General features: G+C 46.8%; 1 protein-coding gene across 9 annotated transcripts in view; it reads right to left on the bottom strand.

Moving 5' to 3' along the window:
- The window catches only part of EFR3B (EFR3 homolog B), a 130829-nt gene that overhangs the window by 43899 nt on the left and 62454 nt on the right, over positions 1-24476 (bottom strand). For 6 of the 9 annotated variants that reach the window (XM_083605075.1, XM_083605076.1, XM_083605073.1 and 3 more), the window contains exons 2-4: positions 15263-15339; positions 9805-9932; positions 709-859 (exon numbers count right to left, since the gene is read on the bottom strand). In XM_083605075.1, the coding sequence (XP_083461201.1) occupies positions 709-859; positions 9805-9932; positions 15263-15339 (356 nt within the window). Of the gene's footprint in view, positions 1-708; positions 860-9804; positions 9933-15262; positions 15340-22995; positions 23071-24476 lie in introns of those variants that run through there. The other 3 variants (XM_083605078.1, XM_083605077.1, XM_083605072.1) reach the window with 2 other exon arrangements.

The following is a 24476-nucleotide window of genomic DNA, read 5'->3' on the forward strand; positions in this document are numbered from 1 at the left end:
GACAGCCTGCATTACAGGGGGTCAGACTTGATGACCTTTGGGGATCCCACCCAACTCTACAGGTCTAAGCGGTTTATAAATTTTAAGAAATGAATAAAGTTTGGGCCCAAGGACTCTCTGCTTCACTGCTCAGCTGCTTAGCCACCCTGCCAAGCCATGTCTCTTGGAGGAGGGAATAATAATAATAATAATAATAATAATAATAATAATAATATTTATACCCCACCCTCCCCAGCCAAGACCGGGCTCAGGGTGACTAACACCAAGTAAAAACAATTGATTAAAATATAACTTAAAAATAAGATTAAGTACAACATTAAATGCAGCCTCATTTCAGTAGAAACGCAAATCAAAAACTTTTTGGGACTGAAAACGTCAAATCTTCACCAAGGCCAACTATCCAGACTGGTCCTACGTAGGCCAGAAAAAGGCCAGGGAAGTCCCCAAATAGGAGTTCCATCACAGAAGAAGAAAGGAGAAAGGAAAAAGGAAAGGGGGGAAGGGGATCAAGTTGATTCCAAGCCAAAGGCCAGGCGGAACAACTCTGTCTTACAGGCCCTGCGGAAAGAAATCAGATCCTGCAGGGCCCTGGTCTCATGAGACAAAGAGTTCCACCAGGCCGGGGCCAGTGTTGAAAAGGCCCTGGTCAAGTCTGCTACCTCCACCTCTTCCTCAGATGCAACACTTCGCAAATCTCACAATGCTTACTGAGTTTGTGCCAAGGATCTGTAGGTCTGGCTTCTCTGACTCCAGCAGCTTGGCCACCATCTTCAGGAAGCTCTCCACGAAAAGATTGATGCTCTGGCAGTGACAAGCCATCAGGAGCTGGTCCAGGGCTTCCATCGCAATGCACACATACCTGGAGTGGCAGGCAGAGAAAGAGAAATGCAAAACCACCCTTAGAATGACTCCATCCCTTGCTGGGTTAGAAGGAGAGCGAGGGAAGGCAACGTTCAAAGTCACCAAAGGATACAAAGGAACACAGGAAACTGATTTTTATCCAGTGAGAGGATCACAGAATTGTGGAGTCACCTAGTCCAGGGACGTCCAACTTCCAAGAGACTGCAATCTACTCACACGAATAAAATCTGGCAGTGTTCTACCCCTTTTGGGGGGGGGTTCAGGTCAGAGTTCTTGAGCTTTTTTAGGGAGGAAATATCCATTAATTTAGCAGCTTAGGTCAAATAAATAAAAAAATGGCGCTTACCAAGAGATTGCTAATGAGACAGTCAGCCTGGTTGCGAAAACTCTGACTTCTGCTCTGGCGATCTAGAGGGCTAGGCAAGGGGCGGAGCCAGATGGAGGAGCCAGCAATCTACTGTGATCTACCGAAACCACCTGGGGATTGACCAGTCGATCCCAGTTGACCTGTTGGACATCCCTGATCTATTCCAACCCCCTGAAATGCAGGCTGTCACACAAAAGATGTTGAAGCGATGATTCTTCAACATCAACTTTGTTGGACTGGTCGTGTTGCGCGGATGCTTGATGATCGTCTTCGAAAGCAACTACTTTATTCCGAACTTAAAAATGGAAAGCGTAATGCCAGTGGTCAACAAACACTGGCCTGCGGGCGCTCTAGTTGGAGAACAGCCTTTACCAAAAGTGTCCTGGGCTTTGAAGATGCTCAAACTCTAGACGCAAGGGAGAAATGTGCTAAGAGGAAGGCACGCTTGGCAAACCTTCACCATGATCAACTCCCACCCAGAAACCTATGTCCCCACTGTGGAAGGACGTGTGGATCCAGAATTGGCCTACACAGTCATTTACGGAGTCATTGTTAAAACCGTGTTTATGGAAGACAATCTTACTGGGCTACAAGGGATTGCCAAAGAAGAAGGGGAAGGAGGAGGAAGAAGATGATGTTGAAGAAGATGATGATGTAGAAGAAGAAGAAGAAGAAGAAGAAGAAGAAGAAGAAGAAGAAGAAGAAGAAGAAGTTGATGAAGAAGAAGAAGAAGAGGAAGAAGAACATGATGATGATGAAGAAGAAGAGAAGGAGGAGGAAGAAGAAGAAGAAGATGATGATGAAGAAGAAGAAGAATGCCGGCTGTCACATGGAAGATGGAGCAAGCTTGCTTTCTGCTGCTTCAAGGGTGGGCAACCAAAATGGTCAAAGGCCTGGAAACGATGCCTTATGAGGAACGGCTAAGGGAGCTGGGCATGTTTAGCCTGGAGAAGAGGAGGTTAAGGGGTGATATGATAGCCATGTTCAAATATATAAAAGGATGTCACATAGAGGAGGGAGAAAGGTTGTCTTCTGCTGCTCCAGGGAAGCGGACACGGAGCAATGGATCCAAACTACAAGAAAGAAGATTCCACCTAAACATTAGGAAGAACTTCCTGACAGTAAGAGCTGTTTGACAGTGGAATTTGCTGCCAAGGAGTGTGGTGGAGTCTCCTTCTTTGGAGATCTTTAAGCAGAGGCTTGACAACCATATGTCAGGAGTGCTCTGATGGGGTTTCCTGCTTGGCAGGGGGTTGGACTTGATGGCCCTTGTGGTCTCTTCCAACTCTATGATTCTATGATTCTAAGGGGAGACCAGAACCAATGTTCAAATAACAAGGAAGTTTCCAACTAAACTTTTGTTTGACAGGAGAATGGACTCCCTCAGAAGGTGGTGGGCTCTCATTCGTGGGAGGCTGGGGGGTCACCTGCCAGGGATTCTTGAGCTATGATTCCTGCATTGCAGAGGGTTGGACTAGATGACCCTCAGGGTCCCTTCCAACGCTGCAATTCTATGATTCTATGACTGTTGTTAGAATTCTAAGGTCTCAAATATAAATTAAATGTTCATCAATGTACAAGGCAAACACATATATATATAAACCATGCGTCTGAAATAGTATAGGAGAGCAATCCTGAAGGCATTTCAACTCTCCCAATGACCTCAAATATTCCTCTGCAGTGAGGGAGGCAAATTTGGAAAGCCTTCCCGTTGTCCTTTTGTTTGCAAATCCTGTCTTTAGGGCATCTTTGTGTATGAATAGGGTGAGCCTGTGACCTGGACTCAGGAACTAAAGTATTAACCACCACAAAAGAATGGCCATGCTGCCCAGGTGATGCAATCAGTGACCATTATCAGGTATCCTGGCAGGCAGGATTTCTGCTGTAGACCGCCTCCTTCTGTGATGTATGTATGATGTTTTGGGGGGTGGTCTTGGGCTACAGGGTGGGCAGTTTTAAAAGTCTAAATAAGGGATTGTGCACCGTTTTCTGGGTTCCTCCTCCCTCCTGCATTTGGTGATTGAGGACCCTGTTGCAACAGTTTAATAAAGATCAGGCTTACTAGCTGCTTTGCTTCTCAATATTCTCTGGTTGGCCTCTGTTATTTTTTCCTACTGATAGGGAACCCACTTAAGGACTCTATATGGGCTCTTGGATACCCCATAAGGGAAAAGGAGCAGTGTTTTTCCCCCTTATAACAACTCCCTACATTCTTCTCCCGGTCCTAATCCAGAAGCAGAACTCTTCTCAATCCCTTTTTCTTTCTCCATCACACATTTCTGGGCTCAGAGCTGGCCGATGTGTCTTCTGAGCTCACCTGTTCCAGAATCTGAGGCCAGGATTTCCCCTGGGACCTGCCTGGGAGGTAAACATAAAAAGCAAGGTGTGGAGAAAGAGAGAGAATGAGGCCATCCTGCTCCGTTAAAACACACACACGCCAAATAAAAAATAAATCCGCTCCATAAGGCCACAGCAGACACAAGTTTTGCTCCCCAGGCACCGCAACTGACGTCAAGCAAAGACTTGAAGACGTGGGTGTCTCCCCAGGGTTCAGCCAGCCCAAAAGGCAAAAATAATTCACCTGTCAGTGGAAGACAAACAGGCCTGGGCTGTTTGCAAAAGCAATGTTTTTGCAGTGGATATTTAAGCCCACATATTCAATCATTTCAGAACTCGAGTCTCTCTCTTTGTCAGACACAAGGCCCATCAAGCCTAGACTACACAATTAGGGTTGTCATATTTCAAAAAGTGAAAATCCGGACACAAGTTGTTGAGGATGGTTTTTTGTATTTTTTTTGAAAAATCTCAAAAAAAACCCCAAAACAGTTTTTGAGCTATTTTTATGGCAATTCTCCAAAAATCAACACTTCCGACAGGGGTTGCCATACATCCGGGTTTTGTCGGACATTTTCAGTGATTTTCGGAAATTCCACCCAGACACAATTTCCTACGGACGGATCCCAGATATGTCTGGGAAATCCCAGGCATATGACAACCCTACAATAGTGAGGCTTCAGTTTCAAGACCTGTCCTGGGTCATGTTTTGTTGCACAGACGTAGAATCCCCTGCTATAACCTTCCCCAGGTTCTGATATCTTCCGTGGAGGCCCTTCTCTCAGTCCTGCCCCCTGCCCAGGCACGTTTGCTGGGGATGTGGGAGAGGGCCTTCTCGGTGGCGGCTCCCAGGCAACTTTGGAACTCCCTGCCTAGAGAAACGATTATCTGTATTTTTTTAATAAATCATGTGTGTATGTGTATGTGTTTAATTGTTTCTAATTATTATTTTTCTTTCTATGTTTTCAGCTGTTCTTATTACATCTGCAAGCCACCTTGAGTGCTACCAGGGGGGAAATGCTATTTTTATTTTAGTTTATTTGTTAGATTTACATACCTCACTTCATCCTTAAGATCGCTTCTGGCGAACCAGAGCAGTGCACGGAAATGCAGTTTACCTTCCCACCGGAGTGGTACCTATTTATCTACTTGCACTTTGACGTGCTTTCGAACTGCTAGGTTGGCAGGAGCAAGGACTGAGCAACGGGCGCTCACCCTGTCGCGGGGATTCGAACCGCTGACCTTCTGATCGGCAAGTCCTAGGCTCTGTGGTTTAACCCACAGCACCACCCGCGTCCCAACAAGATACTGGATAAAAACAAGTAAATAATTAAAAGCTAGGCTATAAATAAATAATAATAATCAGGGCTTTTTTTCCCATCTGGAACTCACCAGAAATCAGTACTGGCAGCTCTCAGGTGGGCGCCATTGCCAGAATAAGAGAACAAGGAAGGTGTTAATGGTGTTTCTTTTATAGAAAAATAGCAATACAGTCTTACTTTGGATCCCGAATGCCCTGGAACTCAGATGTTTTGGCTCCCAAACCCGGAAGTGACTGTTCCGGTTCACGAATGTTCTTTTGGAACCCGAACGTCTGACTGGGCTTCTGATTGGCTGCAAGAGGTTCCTGCAGCCAATCAGAAGCCGCGCTTTGGTTTCCGTATGTTTTGGAAGTCGAATGGGCTTCCGGAACGGATTCCGTTCGACTTCCAAGGTACGACTGTAATAATATTCATAAAATATTAATAACTCAGTAGTAGGGCACATGTCTTGAATGCAGAAGGCTCCAGTTAGAGCTTCTGGTATTGACAGTTTACAGGATCAGGTAGAAAATGTGGGATGTGAAACACAAGAGCAGTCAAGTACAACATTCCTAGAGTGAACATGTTTACACATGGGGAGGAATGTTTGTCCAGCCAGCAGGTAAACTTCCTGTTTCCTTCTGGGCTGGGACAGACTTCCTCTGCATGGGACTAGAGGTGGGTGTGGCGTCACCTGTGCAGGTAACGACAAAAGCACAGGGCAGCCATCTCTCTCTCTCTCTGACTACTTTCATCGGAGAAGCAACATTTGCTTAGCCAAAGATGCTCTCTTGGCCTCCGGCCAAGAGAGGACAAACGGACTGTCTTCTTATGAGATAGTTTCCAGGTGTATGTTACTTTTCTAAGCTAAGTCTGCCTTCTGGGATCCAACTGTGAACAGAATGTGAGTGAGTAAACTCTTTTTATACTTTTATAGAAGACTGTGTCGTGTCTTATCTTTTATGAGGGAATAAGGGGAAAATACCAGAACAGTTATTATAGAGGCTTTAGCAAGCCTGAGCAAATGCATCCACTGTGAGTTTAAAAAGGGGAATGTTACTCTGCTAAATTGTGAACTTGTTTACACAAGTTGGAAAGGCTATAATCAGACAATATATCCTCTCCTGCATCCCTGAACATTCCCACAGAAAATAAAGCAAAAGATCCTCCTCTGCCCAAGAATGCCAGAAAGTCACTGCCAGACAGAGCAGACTATATTGAGCTAGACAGCCAAGCGTTTTGATCTCAGATAAAGAAGTTTCACGAGTTCCGCTGAAATCCACCATTTCAACGGTGTGCGGAGATCAAAGCCGAGAGTCGCATTCTCTGGAGGGAATTAACCGGTGCTTCCAAGTCAACCCAACATCTGAAATCGGAGGAGGCGGCATGTGCCCTCCAGCACCCGCCACAGCCTTTGCTGCCGACATCAAACTCTCCTCCATCAAAGGCTCCATTGCGAGCAAAACCTCATTAGCCGTCCCTTGAACGCAGAACCTCAGACAATCCCTTTGAAGGGATTGTCATTTCTGATGAAAGCGGATGTCTTTGCAGCTTTGAAACGTCTCCCATTTTCCATGCTTCTGAGTGACGCTTCCGCGCCCCTCTTTCTCTCCAACATTTTCCCCTCCTCCCCCAAAACCCCACTTTTTTCCTCCAGCAGATGAAAGCAAAACACAACAGGCAAAGAGGAGAAGGAAGTGCAAGGAGACAGTTGTGCGTCCTGGTTGTGTCGCCAAGATGGGGGGAATAAATAATAGACCCACCCCAGAAGTATTTGAAGGCCCTGTTTCATCTGGAGTCGACCCGACACCTTGGAATCAGAGCGGCAATTTATTATTGGCAACATCAACGCCCCCAGAAGACGCATGACAGAATATCTCCGGCAAACACCACCTACTAAGTGGAGCAGCCGCTCCAGCGAAGCGAAAAGTCAGGTGTGAGCAGAGAGAGGATGGATATAGAAATGACTCAGGCAGCTCAGCAAAAATAGAATTTGAAAAATCAAGCGGAATGGTGGAATCTTCTGTTTCTTTAGAAAAGAGGCAGCAGAGGCCGAATTCTTTAGCACCAAAGAGATATTATGCACAGAGGGGAGAAAGGGGACAGGGAAAAGCTTTTGTCCTTTTCTCGTAACGCTAGGAATTGCAGAGAAACGGATGGGGGAAAGCTTTACGGTGTCTCTCAAAACGATAAATTTGTGGACCTCATTTGAAAATTCGGGGCAGGTAAAAGACAGGAAGCTATCTATGGCTCTGCTCTGCTTCCACTTTTAACATGCTGTGCGTGAGGCTCCTCTTTTCTCTAAGCTAAAAGTCCTGAAAGCTCCATCCTTTCTTTGATTGTTTTGGCGGCTCTGTTATGTGGGATGTGATACATAGGTAGCAGTCAAGTACAACATTCCTTGTTTTCCTAGAGAAGACATGCGGGGGAAACTTCCTGTTTCCTCCTGGCCTGGAGCATCCCTCCTCTTGCATGTGACTAGAGGTGGGTGTGACCTTACCTGTTCAGGTAACAAAAGAGCAGGGCACACAGCACATTTTCTTCTTTTCGACTCTTCTCCATCTTCGGCGTGTGAACTGCAGTGACTGCTAGTCTGCAGTCACTGGGATTATCAGATCCAAATGTATATATTTCGTAGCTAAGTCTGCCTTCAGGGATCCAACTGTGAACTGATGACGTGAGCAAACTTCTTTTATATACTTTACACAAGATTGTGGCGTGTTTCTTCTTTTAAAAGGGATATAAAGGGGACTTTATAGGGACGTGGGGGGCGCTGTGGGTTAAACCACAGAGCCTAGGGCTTGCTGATCAGAAGGGCCGGCCGTTCGAATCCCCACGACGGGGTGAGCTCCCGTTGCTCGGTCCCTGCTCCTGCCAACCTAGCAGTTCGAAAGCACGTCAAAGTGCAAGTAGATAAATAGGTACCGCTCCAGCGGGAAGGTAAACGGCGTTTCCGTGCGCTGCTCTGGTTCGCCAGAAGCGGCTTAGTCATGCTGGCCACATGACCCAGAAGCTGTATGCCGGCTCCCTCGGCCAGTAAAGCAAGATGAGCACCGCAACTCCAGAGTCGGCCACGACTGGACCTAACGGTCAGGGGACTTACCTAAAGGGGACTTTCCTGGAACCTAATAGTGAGAGGCCCTACACGAGCCTGCAACCAGCTACCTGCTGGGCGTTTAAAAAGGGGAATGTAAAACTCTGCTAAGTTTTACTTGCGCAAGTTAGGAAGGATATTAATAAACAATATATCCTCTCCTGCCTCCCTGAACATTCTCACATGTTATGAACCTTTCCCAAGTCTGCAGTGTCCTTTTTGAGGAGAGGCACCCAGAACTAGCCTTCCAACCTCTGCTTAGGAACCACCAAGGAAGGAAAATCCACCACCTTCCCAGGTAGTCTGCAGAACGGCTCCGAAACAGATTGGGTTTCCAACGTCTGACGTTGAAACAATGGCTTGGCTCCTAAGAAGCCACTTTCACCGGATCCAAGTCAGAAGCGACGAGCAAGCGTTCATTGGATGTGCAAAAAAATCTGATAAGGAAGGGGAATGAGGCAGGAGTTTTTTTCCATATAGAAATCTCATTATACATGGCAAAGCCATTTTTCACCTTCTCACCCCTTGCTTTTTCCTGTAAGACCTATTGCAGTCGTTAAGAGTCGTCAACAGGCTCATCACAGCTATCTGCCAATCACCCATCCCACCACCCTTCTGAGTAATACCCCTCCCCACCTTCTCACTATATAGAAGGATCTGGCAACTTCTGTTTCAGTGTATCTGAAGAAGTGTGCATGCACACGAAAGCTCATACCAAGAACTAACTTAGTTGGTCTTTAAGGTGCTACTGGAAGGAAAAAATTTTTTTGTTTTGTCCATATAGAAAGTTACATTTGTTTCTCAACAGGTATATACCAATTGAACAAAACTAGTGACTTCACCCAAACATTGATGTTTATAACCCAAATTGCATATAATTGTGTTTTAAAGCTTCGTCTTATCCAATTCCATCCTCTTTCATGTGTTTCTTGATATATTGTCCATCTTTCTTACACTTCAAGCCCTGCTGTCCATGGAGGTACAGGACAATTCTGTGTCCAGGGCAGCTGTCTACCAGCTCCATCTGGTATGCAGGATGAGACCCTACCTGCCCGCAGACTGTCTCACCAGAGTAGTGCATGCTTTGGTTATCTCCCGCTTGGACTACTGCCATGCGCTCTATGTGAGGCTACCTTTGAAGGGACCTGGAAACTGCAACTAATCCAGAATGCGGCAGCTAGACTGGGGACTGGGAGTGGCCACCGAGACCACATAACACCGGTCTTGAAAGACCTACACTGGCTCCCAGTACGTTTCCAAGCACATTTCAAAGTGTTGGTGCTGACCTTGAAAGCCCTAAACGGCCTCAGCCCAGTATACCTGAAGGAGCGTCTCAATCCCAATCTTTCAGCCCGGACACTGAGGTCCAGCTCCGAGGGCCTTCTGGTGGTTCCCTCTTTGCGAAAAGCAAAGCCACAGGGAACCAGGCAGAGGGCCTTCTCGGTGGTGGTGCCCACCCTGTGGAACGCCCTCCCACGAGATGTCAAAGAAATAAACTATCTGACTTTTAGAAGACATCTGAATTCAGCCCTGTTCAGGGAAGTTTTTAATGTGTGACATTTTAATGTATTTTTAATCTTTGTTGGAAGCCGCCCAGAGTGGCTGGGGAAACCCAGCCAGATGGAGGGGTAAAAATAATAAATTATTATTATTATTATTATTATTATTATTATTATTATTATTATTCTGCACCTGGGCAACAACTTTTCATATAGGCTAGAAAGGGTTCCCAGTTTTAAAAGCTTTTCTCATCCCACTGCAGGGCTGTAGAATCATAGAACTGTGGGATTGGAAGGGTTCCCTCCAGGTCATCCAGCCCAACCCGCTGCCGCACAGGTCTCCCTTACCCGTATCGGTGCCTGCTCACATCTCGGATCAGCTTTTCTGACAGGTAAGCACCGATGCGGTCGAGCTTCTCGGGAGCAGAAAGGGCATAGAAAGTCAGCTTCTCCATGTTGGTTTTCACCAGCCCATCCTGGAAAAAAAAGGGAACATGTGTCAGGACTTGAGTCTGCACGGTCGTCTTGAGGGATGTCGGACAAGGACCTCTGCTCAAAGGATGGATCTAGGGAGGAACCGAGGAGCCATTGGCTGTTCACGTGGTACAGCCTAGCCCCTATAAAAATTCTCCGCTTCAGACCTTTTGTAAGTTTGGGGGCAAACTTTGATAGGTGGAACTGGCACCATTACCGGTGCCTCATAATCCCACATTTGTAAGAACTTGATCTCTTAGTGCAGCAGCACTTAACCTTTGGAACTCCCTGCCTATTGAGATCAGGCAGGTGCCTCTATGGCACTCTTCTGCTACTAAAACATTATAGTTTAGAGAAGCCTACCCAGGGGCAAAAAGCAGATCATGTTGTTGTTTTTTTGAAAGAGGGAAGGGGGTGTTGAAACAAAGCCGCTGATTGTTTGCTGATGAGGAAAGAGAGATAAGGGACGCTAGAGATAAAGGAGACTGCCTGGGATGGGGAGGTAAAGACAGCAAACTTGCAAAGGGGGGAAACAGGAAGGCTAAAGCAATGAGGAGAGAAATTAGAAGAAAAGGAGGAGCAAAAAACTGCTCGAGCTAAGGAAAAGACACTAAGGCAAACAAGAGGGAAGGGGGTGTTGAAAGGAAACAGAAAAGAGATAAGGGATGCTAGCGGAGGCTGCCTGGGAGGGGGGAGGTAATGGATCCTCAGGATTTTTGCATTGGGTCACCCCAAATTCATCATCAGATCACATGTCTGTGGCTACAGCATGAACCACAAAAATCATACATCCATTGTTTCGTTCAGAATATTTTTTTTCTTGTCTTCCTCCTCTAAAAACTAGGTGCGTCTTATGGTCAGGTGCGGCTTGTGGAGCGAAAAATATGGTACATTGAATTGTAATTATAGTACATTCTTAATATGCAGTAAGTAGTTCATTATTTGATTAAAGTCTATACTGGCCCCCAAAGTGACAGAAGTCTGGAGGGAGAAACAATGGGAACCAAAATGCATTAAATGGGGGGGGGGAGTTTGTATAAAAATGCACACTTTTGTGAAAATAACGTACATAAATGCATTACTTTAGGGAAAACTGCTGACTTTTTTTCTCCCCCCCCCCCAAAAAAAATCACAAAGTTTGGACACGATGAGCTGAACTGAAGATTAGAAAAATAACAAAAATGAGGAAAACGAGAATTGACAGATTCCTCTATCCTCCTACCTTTTGCAATCACGTATCCTTCACTCTTAAAAAAACAGGATGCATCCCCCATTCCCGGAAAACATAACCCTTAATTTGGCAGCACTTTCGGATCTCTACCTTCTGTGCTTTGCCTTTCAGTTCGGAAGTCAGGAAGAAAGTTTCAGGGAGATGGGGGGAGGGAAGAGAAGACATATGGAAGGAGGTGTGAAAACAGCCCTCCCCATTTGGCAATGAGCTGCCTGTTAGAATTCCTGCTCCATGATTGCAGTCATGGGATTGTTGTCTTTCACATGATGGTATATGTTTTGGGAAGTGACAGAGACAGGATGTTTGTGTTCCTGTGTTCCGTCAAGTGGGATTATTGTCCTTCGTTCTTTTTCTCTTTGCTGTCTGATGCTAGAGAGAGAGGGAGCCATGTTGCAGTGCTCCGTATGTGTTTATATGTAAATAAAGTAGATTACCCAAAATGCTGAGTTGCTGAGGTCTGTTACGTAAGCTGCAAAGACTCTGCGGATCCCTAAGTGTGCCGGTGTCTGTTGGCGTCAGTCGCTGTGATGTTCGGGCAGAAGAAAGCTTTTGAAGCTCCCGAACGATTGACCAGGAGGGAGAGAACATGCCAGTTGGGCACGTGTCTCTGCCAGGGTCCTACTCGAGTGTAGGACGAGGTCCTGACAGAAGGACCAGGGTATGTTTAACCTGGGAAAGAGGAGACACAGGAGATAGGATAGCCACCTTCAACTATCTCAAGGGCTGTCACATGGAAGAGCAAACAAGCTTATTTTCTCCTGCTCCGGAGGGTAGGACTCGAACCCATGGCTTCAAGTGGCAAGAAAGGAGATTCCGACTAAACATTCGGAAACACTTTCTGATAGTAAGAGCTGTTCGACAGTGGAATGGTCTCCCTTGGGAGGTGATGGACTTTCCTTCCTTAGAGGTTTAAGCAGAGGTTGGAGGCCATCTGACAGGGATGCTTTGGCTGGGATTCCTGCATCACAGGGGGTTGGGCTGGATGACCTTTGGGGGTCCCTTCCAACTGTACAATTCTACGATTCTATCATTAGCAGTGTCCCCAGTCTGGAACTCTAAAAAGCCGCTATAGACTTGCCAGCCAGACATGTGTCTCTGCCAGGGTCCCACTCGAGTGTAGGCTGAACTCCTACTTATCCCGTTTTAAGCTTCTACACCAGGAAGAACCAGCCAGGACTGCAAGACATGGTGTGGCTGTATGCAGCCTCTTGACATCGCAGATTTCGTAGGATGACAGAATTGTAGATTAGAAGGGACCCGGCGGGGTCATCTAGCCCAACCCCCTACAATGCAGGACTCACAGGCAAGGATCCCTGGCGGGTAGCCACCCAACCTCTGCTCCAAGTCCATAACCTTCTGAGAGAGTCCATTCCACTGTCAAACAACTCTTGCCACCAGAAGGTTCTCCATAAGATTGTTGGAATCTCTTTTACGGCGGTACCTCGATTTTCGGACAGCTTAGTAAGTTCTCAAACAACTTGGAACTCGAGTGCTGGGGAAATCCAGCCAGATGGGCGGGGTATAAATAAAAAAATTATTATTATTATTATTATTATTATAAACCATACACAGCACGGGTCTGCCCTTGTGGCTCGTTGGAAGTTGAAACTGCTTCACATGTACTATTACGTTGTCGTTTCTATGAGGATATACGTTTGACTTTTATTACACCTGTTTTGCAAAAGTCCAGGAAAGAATCGGAACACCATAGTTTAAAACTACTGCTAGAGGACAAGAATCCCAAGACTACATTAAATGTAGCTAAATTCTGTGCGTCTGCAATCAATCGCAGGAAGCAAGTGGTATCCCATAGTGACTAAACCCCTAAATGTTATTTACAGGGGGCACGCTAATAATTAATTTTAATTTTTATATTTAAATCCTTGTTATATTCATATTGTCTTTTGTATTTCTGATATATATTTTTATGATCTGTGATATTGTGTGTGTTGACGCTGGTCTGTGACCGTATTAATAAATTCATTCATTCATTCATTCATATTATTATTATTGAACGCTGCAAACCCAGAAGTAGGTGTTCCGGTTTTCGAACTTTGCCTCGGAAGCTGAAGTGCTCCTGAGCTTCCGTTTTTGCTGTTGCGCAGCTAATTTAAGCCGCCACCCCATCGTAATTAAGGCTTTTCCCCTCCCATTTTTACCCTTGTGCAGCTAATTTAAGTCCCCCCCCTCCCCGCCATCGTAATTAAAGCCTTCCGTTTCTGGCTACAGTGTTCTGAGGTGATATTTGGTGCTCTTGTTTTTGCTATGTTTTGCATTTTTGTTTCTGTGCCTTTTTCATTTTTGTTACTATGGCTTGTTTTTCATTTTATGATTGATTGATTGATTGTGTGACTGCAGAAATGGATAAAAGCCCCCCATCCAAACAATAACTATCTTCTTCTTTTTTAATTATTATCATCTACAATACTGTCTTATTTATTTTATAGTACAGACCATTGTTTATTGCTTTCATTTTATGGATCAACGGTCTTGTTAGATAGTAAAATTCATGTTAAATTGCTGTTTTAGGGGTTGTTTTTAAAAGTCTGGAACGGATTAATCCAGTTTGCATTATTTTCAATGGGAAAGCGCGCCTTGGTTTTGGAACGCTTTGGCTTTGGAACAGATTAAGTTTGAGAACCAAGGTACAACTGTAGCTTGAAGCCATGGGTTCGAGTCCTACCCTCCAGAGCATCAGAAAGCAAGCTTGCTCCTTCTTCCATGCGACATCCCTTGAGATATTGGAAGATGCCTCTCCTCTGTCTTCTCAGTCTCATCTTTTCCAGGCGAAAACATATCCAGCTCCTTCAACCATTCCTCATCAGGTTTACATCACCAGCTCCCTCAAGTGTTCCTTGTATGGATTCGATTCCAGACCCTTTGACTGGCTTTGGTTGGGGGAACACGACGATTTCTGCTTTAGGGAACAACCCTTATTCATGCATCATCAGAGGCCAGTCCCCGATGAACCCTATGAGGTTTACTTCCATGGGCCAAACTCAACACAACATCAATCGGTTAGTTTGCCCTTAAGTGCCAATTGTTTCTTGCGGGTCCCAGCTTGGGAACCACATTGCAGGGGGTTGGACTTGATGTCCTTTGGAGTCCCTTCCAACTTTACAATTCTATGATTCTGTGACCGCAGTAGGGGGCAAAAGGATAAAAAGTCCTCTTCTATGCTACCCCAGGGCTCTATTCTGTGCTGGATTGTACCCTCATCCGCTCCACCCAGGCAACGACTGCAACTAGAATCCGCCCCTCAAGGAGTAGCGATGAGATTTGTGGGATGTGAAACACAAGAGCAGTCAAGTACAACATTCCTAGAGTGAACATGCTTACACATGGGGAGGAATGTTTGTCCAGCCAGCAGGTAAACTTCCTGTTTCCTTCTGGGCTGGGACAGACTTCCTCTGCATGTGACTAGAGGTGGGTGTGGCCTCACCTGTGCAGGTAACAACAAAAGAACAGGGCAGGGCAGTCATCTCTCTCTCTCTCTCTGACTACTTTCATCAAAGAAGCAACATCTGCTTAGCTAAAGATGCCCTCTTGGTCTCCAGCCAAGGGAGGACAAAGGGACTGTCTCCTTATGAGATAGTTTCCAGGTGTATGTTACTTTTCTAAGCCAAGTCTGCCTTCTGGGATCCAAGTGTGAACAGAATGTGAGTGAGTAAACTCTTTTTATACTTTTATAGAAGACTGTGTCGTGTCTCATCTTTTATGAGGGAATAAGGGGAAAATACCAGAACAGTTATTATAGAGGCTTTAGCGAGCCTGAGCTAACGCATCTGCTGTGAGTTTAAAAAGGGGAATGTTACTCTGCTAAATTGTGAACTTGTTTACACAAGTTGGAAAGCCTATAATCAAGCAATATATCCTCTCCTGCATCCCTGAACATTCCCATAAGATTTGCATCACTTGCGGTCCAGCCCAGGAAATTTGCACCGGTCACGCTGCCCTTTGCAGTACTGATCTTGACTTAAAGAATTTGGATGCTCTGTGCAGAATCTGCATTCCTGGGAGGGCGAGGAGGGAAGGATGTCAACACACACACACACAAACACAACAACTCTGAGTTGGGCTGAGCAGAGAAGGCATGTTTACCTCTGGATCCTCGGGGAAAATGTTGTCAACCAGCCTCTTGTAACGAGGGCGCAAAGCTCCACAACAGCCGCAGACACCTGGAAGAGAAGAGGAGACCATGAGGACGTTAGAAAGTGCCTCCTGTTCTCACAGCGGCCAACCAGATGCCAGTGGGGAACCAGCAAGCAGGATTCGAATACAAGAGCCCTCTTCCCCCTCTGCAGTTTCCAGAAGCGTTGCAGCTTCAAACTGTGGAATAAGATCATAGACAAACATAGCCCTCTCCACCTCCATGAATTTCTCCACCTCTCTTTTAATGCCATCTAGGTTGAGCCTCTTGGGCTTGCCGATCAGAAGGTCAGTGGTTCGAATCCCCACGACGGGATGAGCTCCCGTTGCTCGGTCCCTGTTCCTGCCAACCTAGCAGTTTGAAAGCACGTCAAAGTGCAAGTAGATCAATGGGTACCGCTCCGGCGGGAAGGTAAACGGCGTTTCTGTGCGCTGCTCTGGTTCGCCAGAAGCGGCTTAGTCATTCTGGCCACATGACCCGGAAGCTGTATGCCGGCTCCCTCGGCCAATAAAGTGAGATGAGCGCCACAACCCCAGAGTTGGCCACGACTGGACCTAATGTTCAGGGGTCCCTTTACCCTTTACCTTAGGTTGATGGCCTGAGACCTTTGGGTATAGGGCGGTATAGAAATAGAATAAATAATAATAAAATAAATAAATAATGTCCATCTCTGCTTATTGTGGGAGGGAGTTCCACAGTTTAACTACATGTTTCAAGAAGGACTTTATTTTGAATTCTGCTTGCGGGTTTCCCCTAAGAGCCACCTGGCCAGCTGCTGGGGGAACAGGATGCTAGAGTAAATCCGTTCTTTAAGTCCCAAGCTGGGCTGAGGTGGGGAGCAGAGGAGAAAAGGATTTCAGGGAAAGAGAAATGCGAGCCTCGCTCCAGACAAGGCAGCACAAATGCTCTTTATCGGTTGGAGGCCATGACTCACAGGAGCGAAAAACACCCCGGCAACATTTCGCGAGTGAGAAGGCAAGGCAAGGGATGGTGCCTTCATCACTCAGAACCAGACCAGATGTAGCCCTAGGAAAAGAGGCTGGAGGGAGTCGTTTGATAGCGGCAAAGAGGTCTTTGCTTTTTCTTTGCTGCGGTGCATTTCACGACCTCGTGCAGGCAAGCCCTGAGCTACCCAAGGTAAAGTTTTCCTTGCCATACTGTGCCTCCCCACCCTATCTCGGTCGCACTCTGTGCCACACGCTCCATCCCATTCAGTCCGGCTTGCTCAGCCAGGGAGATGCAGAGTTCCCCAAATCATGGCCGAACCCCGCAGGTGGGGAGAGAAAACGGGAGCCTGAGCTGGTCTCTGTTCTCTCAAATAAGCAGCTCCATAGCCAGTGGTGTAGCGTGGGTTGCCAGTGCCTGGGTCAAGGCACAAAAGAAGCGGCATCACCTGCGGCTCCCTGCTCCCTGGGAGATGCTCAAGCCGTGCATCCTGCTTGTTGCTGGGCCAGGAAAGGAAGCCAACTCCCTCCCAGTCTTGACACACCTTCAGAACCTCTGTAGCCCAGTGGAGTATCGTGGGCTGCGCTCTTAAGCATTTTGCGCCTGGGGCAATCGCCCCTGCAACCCCCTACCAGCGCTACGCCACTGTCCACAGCCACTCCTCGAAGCACACAAGCTTCAGTCCGGGGGTGGGGAATTTTTTTCACCAACGAGGGCCGCATTCTTTTCCGGGTGACCTTGCAGGGGCCACATGTCAGTGCTGGGCGGGGCCAGGGGCAAAAGTGGGCGGAGCAACACAGACAAAATTCGCCATTGCAAAGCAAGGTAGCTTCTGCTCTCTTTCTCTCTCTCACACACACATCTTCCATGCAGGTGAGCAAAAGGCGTTGTCCAAGTTCAAGGGGAAATTCCAGCCGGGCAAAGACATTCAAGGAGGATGAAGATCAGGGCATGGCCTGGTTAGAGTTCTAGGGGCCAGGCAGAGAAGCCTAGAGGGCCACACGTGGTCCTGACCCCAAGGTTTCCCACCCCTGCAAAATTTAGCCTTTCGCTCCTATTCCTCCAGCGCAACATCCCAGGAAATAAGGAGGGCCAGGTTAAGCTGAGGCAATAATAATTCAATAATAATAATTTTATTATTTACACCCTGCCCATCTGGCTGGGACTCCCCAGCCACTCTGGGCAGCTTACAGCGTATTTAAATCCCCAAAGCACCCCTCTTTTCAACCCTCTAATTCAGGGGTGGCTAGCCTGTGCCCTTCCAGACATTTGTCAGGCTGCTATTCCATCAGCCCCTGTTGGCACAGATAACACCAGGGCCTGATGGGAGTTGTAGTCCCAGCAAAGCCTGGAGGACCACAGATGGTCTCCAAGCTCTGATCTAATTCCCTCTGCCCTTCAGGTCACGGCCTAATATAGCACAGAGTGGGCTTAAGTCCATTGAAATGGGTGGTTTTAAGAAGGAAGAAATGGAGGCAGTGAGAGATTTTACTTTCTTGGGCTCCATGATCACTGCAGATGGTGACAGCAGTCACGAAATTAAAAGACACCTGCTTCTTGGGAGAAAAGCAATGACAAACCTAGACAGCATCTTAAAAAGCAGAGACATCACCTTGCCGACAAAGATCCGTATAGTTAAAGCCATGGTTTTCCCAGTAGTGATGTATGGTAGTGAGAGCTGGACCATAAAGAAGGCTGATCGCCGAAGAATGGATGCTTTTGAATTCTGGTGCTGGAGGAGACTCTTGAGAGTCCCATGGACTGCAAGAAGATCAAACCTCTCCATTCTGAAGGAAATCAGCCCTGAGTGCTCACTGGAAGGACAGATCCTGAAGCTGAGGCTCCAATACTTTGGCCACCTCATGAGAAGAGAAGACTCCCTGGAAAAGACCCTGATGTTGGGAAAGATGGAGGGCCCAAGGAGAAGGGGATGACGAGAAGGTGAGAAGGGGAGGACGAGATGGTGGGACAGTGTTCTCGAAGCTGCCAGCATGAGTTTGACCAAACTGCGGGAGGCAGTGGAAGACAGGAGTGCCTGGTGTGCTCTGGTCTAGGGTGTCATGAAGAGTCGGACACGACAAAACGACTAAACAACAACAACAAGTAGGTTTGAGTCCTCTGCATTGAATTGCAGCCTCTGCAATTGCTGTTGCCTGGTTCAATATTTCCCCCCCTCCCATGATTGATCGACACAATTACTCTAAACTCCCCCTCGCCTCTGGCTCCTTGCTCAAAGTGAGCAATTGATTCTCCTCCTTCAACACAAAATGCCTTGCACCTAACCTCCTAATGAATTCTCCATTCCTATCCGCAATGAATCTCGCCTCTCATGATCTCTTAAAGCAGCCTCATTATCGCAGATGCCAGACTAATGTTAAGTTGATCCCATTTCTAATGTGAAAACATGATGAGCTTGCTTGCAGGGCTCCAGAAATTCAGATCTGGATGCACTGAGCTGGGATAGCTCAGTTGGTAGACCATGAGATTCTTAATCTCAGGGACGTGGGTCTGAGCCCCATGCAGGGGGTCAGACTAGACAACCCTTGGGGTCCCTTCCAACCCTCCAATTCAGATCTACTTGCTCAGAACAAATCCCATTGATTCAGCCAGAATCACTCCCAGATGCGTCTGCAAAAAGATTATTATTTTTATTACTACTCAAGGCAGCTTATGCAGATTAAAACAACCCAGACAGAACACAAAGAGCTAAACACGTATAGAAGATGGTCGTTAAAAAGCAATCAAGCTCTAATGGAATTAAAGCAATACAAAAACCAAATCTGTTAAAATGCAGAGTTCCCCTTCTGTAGGGAGGGATACCTGCCAGTCTCTCCTGGGGATTCAGGCTTCTCCTCAGATGCTGTTCTTGGGTGTCCCTGAGTTTCTAGGGGGCCAGAGCACCACGGAAGAGGAGTTACCTGGCCGAAGGATGATATCGTGCCAATATGGACTCTCCTCCACTGGAGATTTTAAAGCAGAGTTTGGGTGGCCATCTGTCATGGATGATTTACCTGAGATTCCTGCATTGCAAGGGGTTGGCCTGGATGACCCTCAGGGGTCCCTTGCAACTCTGTGGTTTGTGATAGGAATTTTGAGGTCTTAGATATATGGTAATGTTCATAAGTGTACCAACCAAGCACGTACATAGATCAGCACAGGAAGACCAACGTGGAACCATTTTGATTCCTAAACTGAATAAATGTTTTCTCTGCAAGGTCAAAGTGTTGTCTCTTTCCTCACAAATCCTAAGGGCACATTTAAGATATGTCTAGGGTGTGAGCCTGTGACCTGGCCCAGGAACTAAGTATTTATCATTACAAAAGACTGGCCAGGCTCCCCAGGCAATCCAATCAAGTAAGCATTAACAGGTAACTTGCCAGATAGGAGATAAACAACGACAGGAGATAAACAAAGCACTCAGATTTCTGCTGTAGACCGCCCTTTCTGTGATGTAGGTATGATGTATCTGGTGTGGTGGTCTTGATCTACAGGGTGGCAATTTCAAAAGTCCATATAAGGCCTTGCCCGCCATTGTTCTGAGTTTCTCCTCCTTTCCTGTGTGTGAGGGGAGCACCCTGTTGCAACAGATCAATAAAGATCAGGCTTCCTAGCTGCTTTGCTTCTCAATATTCTCTGGTTGGCCTCTGTTATTTTCTCCTACCAATAGGGAACCTACGTAAGGACTCTATATGGGCTCTTGGGAAGGGAAAAGGGCAATTTTTGTTTACAACAACATGCAGACAAGGCTCGCCACCCACCCCTCACCAGAGGCAAATTCGTTTTAAATTCCCCCACAAATTCGCTCCCTATATCCCTGCGGCCTCTGCCTGAAATTTGCGCCAGAAATGAATGATGCAACAGCATTTAATGTCTCTCCTCCTCTGCTCCATCCAAAGCACAGACGACCCACTGAGCTGAACCCCTGCGGGGGCAAAAGGGAACCATAGCCCCTGCCTTGTGGGGTAACATGCCAGGCTGTGGGGGGGGTGTGTGATGGAGGCTGACAGATTGCTTTATTCCTTCCTCCGAGGGGCAGGGAAGGATTTCCCCAAGGTGGGGGAAGAAAGGAGGAGAATGAAGAGACTGGCGCCTTGCCAAGGAGGATATTTACATAATAAGACCTCGCTTTCATCTCATCCTCTCCATGTTCAGCACACTTTGCAAACATTAACTGATTAATCTTCACAACACGGCCCCTCCCTGGGCTAAACATCCCCCCTTTCTTTAAATGAATAAAAAAATACAGATGGGTGAAAAAGAAACGTATTGCAGCAAAGCTTTGCTCCATCCATTGCTTTGCCAGATCAGACTAAAGTTCTGGCTAGCCCACCATCCTGATCTCCGAACAGGGGCTTCCAGGAAACTCACCAATGAGGAGCAAAGGATTTTTTTCAAGCTACACTGCCCTTGAAGCTGGAGGTTCCATTCTTAGCAATCACAGAACATAAGGAGAGCCTGCTGGATCAGGCCAATGGCCCATCTAGCTGAGCATCCCCTTCCAACAGTGGCTGACCAGATGCCAGCAGGAAAACCGCAACCAGGATTTGAACACAAGACCCCTCGCCCTATTGCAGGAATTTATGTATAGGTTGGGGGGGGGGGGGAGGTTGCGCCTCCAGCAGATATCATGCACATGCAGCCCACTACCAAAACCAGCACAATCGCTTTTGTGACTTTTGTGATTTGTCCCCACTTCATCACAGTTTCTTCCTGTCTATTCAAAGGGCCTCTGCTGCACTAATGTAAGAATTCGCTGATAAATGTATCTGTGTACTGGCTCACTGGGAAAACTTCAGAAATTCATATAGACAGGTGAGCTCAGCTACTCAGCAGCCCCTCTGCCTGACGGATAATTCCTGGCATCCTGATACCTGAGTGCCAGACAGGTAGCCATTCCAGAAATAGCAAACCCATATGAAGACAAAAGGGTGTGATGAACTTGGCTGGGAAACAGGGAAATGTAAATATCTCTTTTGTTCCACTGGATGGGTGTTTGGTGGAGGGCAAGGGGAACCATGGGGCAGGGTCCAGGATGCTCAGATTACTGCCACCAGACCTCCCCTTTCAAGATGTAACCGTGATGTATAAGTGATGTAGTTTTGGGGGGGTGTAACATGGGGATTAGGTAAAGGTAAAGGGACCCCTGACCATTAGGTCCAGTCGTGGCCGACTCTGGGGTTGCAGCGGTTATCTCGCTTTATTGGCTGAGGGAGGCAGCGTACAGCTTCCGGGTCATCTGGCCAGCATGACTAAGCCGCTTCTGGTGAACCAGAGCAGCGCACAAAAACACTGTTTACCTTCCCGCCGGAGCGGTACCTATTTATCTACTGGCACTTTGACGTGCTTTCAAACTGCTAGGTTGGCAGGAGCTGGGACAAAGCAATGAGAGCTCACCCCATCGCAGGGATTCAAACCGCCAACCCTCTGATCGACAAGTCCTAGGCTCTGTGGTTTAACCCACAGTGCCACCCGCGTCCCTTTTAGTCAGCTGCTTATTGTAAGGTCTTTATTCCTCATGCAAGCAAGTTGGGGTGGGGGTTTACATCAAAATACCAGTCGATACTTTCTCTTCTCATTTAAACTGGATTAAAGTTGCAAACCATACACAGAGAACCCCACTTGCACTGTTTCAACAGCCCACTGCTAGGTTTGCAAGGCACCATCCGCTGGGAGCTTTTCCTGCACAAGCCCTGCTCAAACTACTATTATTTTCTGTCCTGCTTTCTTCCTGGACCGGGACTCAAGGTGGCTTGCACAAATTAAAGCAAGCCCAACAAAATGCAAAGAGCTAAAAGCATATAAAAGAGAATCGTTAAGAAAGTAATGAAACTGTAATAGAATTAAAACAATATAAAAACAATTTGATTAAAATGACAAAATTGGTGGGGACACCCAGGGGTCTTCTATTCCAACCCTCTAAAATGCAGGATAATAAAAACAAATATTGAGAATAAACAACAGCATTGCTCTATTCAAGAGCCCTTCCCTTTAAAAAGTCAGTTTCCCCAAAGGAATTCGGAATAAAACACCATCTTTAATTGTGGAAATAGATACCTTAGTTGGTAAGAGCGCGGTGCTAACGCCAAGGTTGCAGGTTTGATTCCCCGAGAGGGACAGCTGCATATTTCTGCATCGCAGGGGGTTGGACTAGATGATCCCGACGGGTCCCTTCCAACTCTACAATACTATGATTCTATAAAATGCATTCCTGGCAACTGCAGAGACCTGGGCATCCAGGCTCAGAGCTGAGTCCAGGATCACATCACACAGCTGTCAACTTTCCCCTTTTCTTGCGAGGAATCCTATTCGGAATAAGGGAATTTCCCTTAAAAAAAGGGAAAAGTTGACAGCTATGCATCCAAACTACAAAACTGATTCTTCAGGCGAATCCCCGTTCTGCTTTCCAAACGACACAGAGCCCTCTCGGTCCCGTCTGGACGAAGTTCACCCTTATCCAGTCCGTTACCGATGAGCAGGAGCGGGGCAAGACGCACCCCCGGCGGATCGTGCCCGCCACGCACCTTTTTACATCCCTTGCCCGTGTCCCAGAGAGGAAAAGTGTCCCCAACCACCGGCAGGCGCGCGCTCTCCCAGCGAGAGACACCAAGGAGGCGAAACAACAGAGAGCTGCAAGAAGACAGTTTTTAAAAAGCAAAACCCAGGAGGAAAAGGCGAAGGGAGTCTATGCAAAAGAAAAGAAATTCAGCACAGCATTTCCAACCTCCCAGCCCCGGTTTACTTGCGGCCTCCATCTGCTCCGCCGGGATCATGTATCTGGCGACAGCCAAAGTCCAGCCCTTTGTCTCCGTGACAAAGACTTGAGCCAACTCGAGATGGAGACGGAAGAGGAGCCGTCAGCAAGCCCGGCCCAGCCCAGGCTGTGATACGCTGTGCCAATGGCCGGCAAGACCACAGCCGGCGGCTGATGCTCCCTTGCAAAGACCTCTCGCCTCCCGGCTGGGTCTCTGCTTCCGACAGCATCTGGCAGGGAAAAGCTTTTATCCATGCTCACTTTGGCAGTCGTATGTCAAAGCTCAACAACTTTAGCCAAACCGTCCCCCTCCCTCAAAAAACTTTTGTGTCCAGAGTTTCAGTTTATGAAATACCGTGGTACCTTGGGTTACAGATGCTTCATGTTACGGACGCTTCAGGTTACAGACTCCGCTAACCCAGAAATAGTATGAGCTTTCGTGTGCATGCACACTTCTTCAGATACCATGATATTCTTCAGATACCATGATATTCGTGTGCTTCTTCAGATACCATGATATTCGTGTGCATGCACACGAAAGCTCATACCAAGAACTAACTTAGTTGGTCTTTAAGGTGCTACTGGAAGGAAAAAAATTTTTTGTTTTGACTATGGCAGACCAACACGGCTACCTATCTGTAACCAGAAATAGTACCTCGGGTTAAGAACTTTGCTTCAGGATAAGAACAGAAATCGTGCTTTGGCGGCGCGGCGGCAGCAGGAGGTCCCATTAGCTAAAGTGGTGCTTCAGGTTAAGAACAGTTTCAGGTTGAGAACGGACCTCCAGAACGAATTAAGTTCTTAACCCAAGGTACCACTGTATGGCAATCCTAGCATAATACAGGATAATGCTAGTTTTGTTCTGTATTTCAGGTCTTCTCTCTCTCTTTCTCTGCCAAGATTCAGGTAAGTAGCCGTGTTCGTCTGACGCAGTTGAAATAAAAAAAATAAAAAAAATAAAAATTGTCCAGTAGCACCTTAGAGACCAACTAAGTTTGTTCTAGGAAGTGGGTGGTGCTGGGGTCTAAACCACTGAGCCTAGGGCTTGCTGATCAATCGGAAGGTCAGCGGTTCGAATCCCTGCGATGGGGTGAGCTCCCTTTACCTTTTAAGTTTGTTCTGGGTATAAGTTTTCATTTGCATGCACACTTCTTCAGATACCAAGTTAGGGATTCTCTCCAAATGCATGTATTTGTAGGGGGGGGGGAGGTGAAAGGTCAGGACAGGACAGGGCGAGGCAGATGAGGGCCTCTTCTTTATTTTTCTATCTGGTGCTGAAGTTACCCAAACAATCAAACACAAGGGTGGGGTGAGGGGTGAAGGATGGTGATGGGAAAAGGAAGTATCTGTGGGATTGAGTGTGGATATGTATAAACATTTTTAAGGACTGTATGAAATGTTTGTATGTTTGAATATTCGTAACATGTGTGTATTGATGCTGAATTATTTTAATAATAAAAACTTGTTGG

The sequence above is a fragment of the Podarcis filfolensis genome, assembly GCF_964270895.1.
Source record: "Podarcis filfolensis genome assembly, chromosome: 3".
Lineage (NCBI taxonomy): Eukaryota > Metazoa > Chordata > Lepidosauria > Squamata > Lacertidae > Podarcis > Podarcis filfolensis.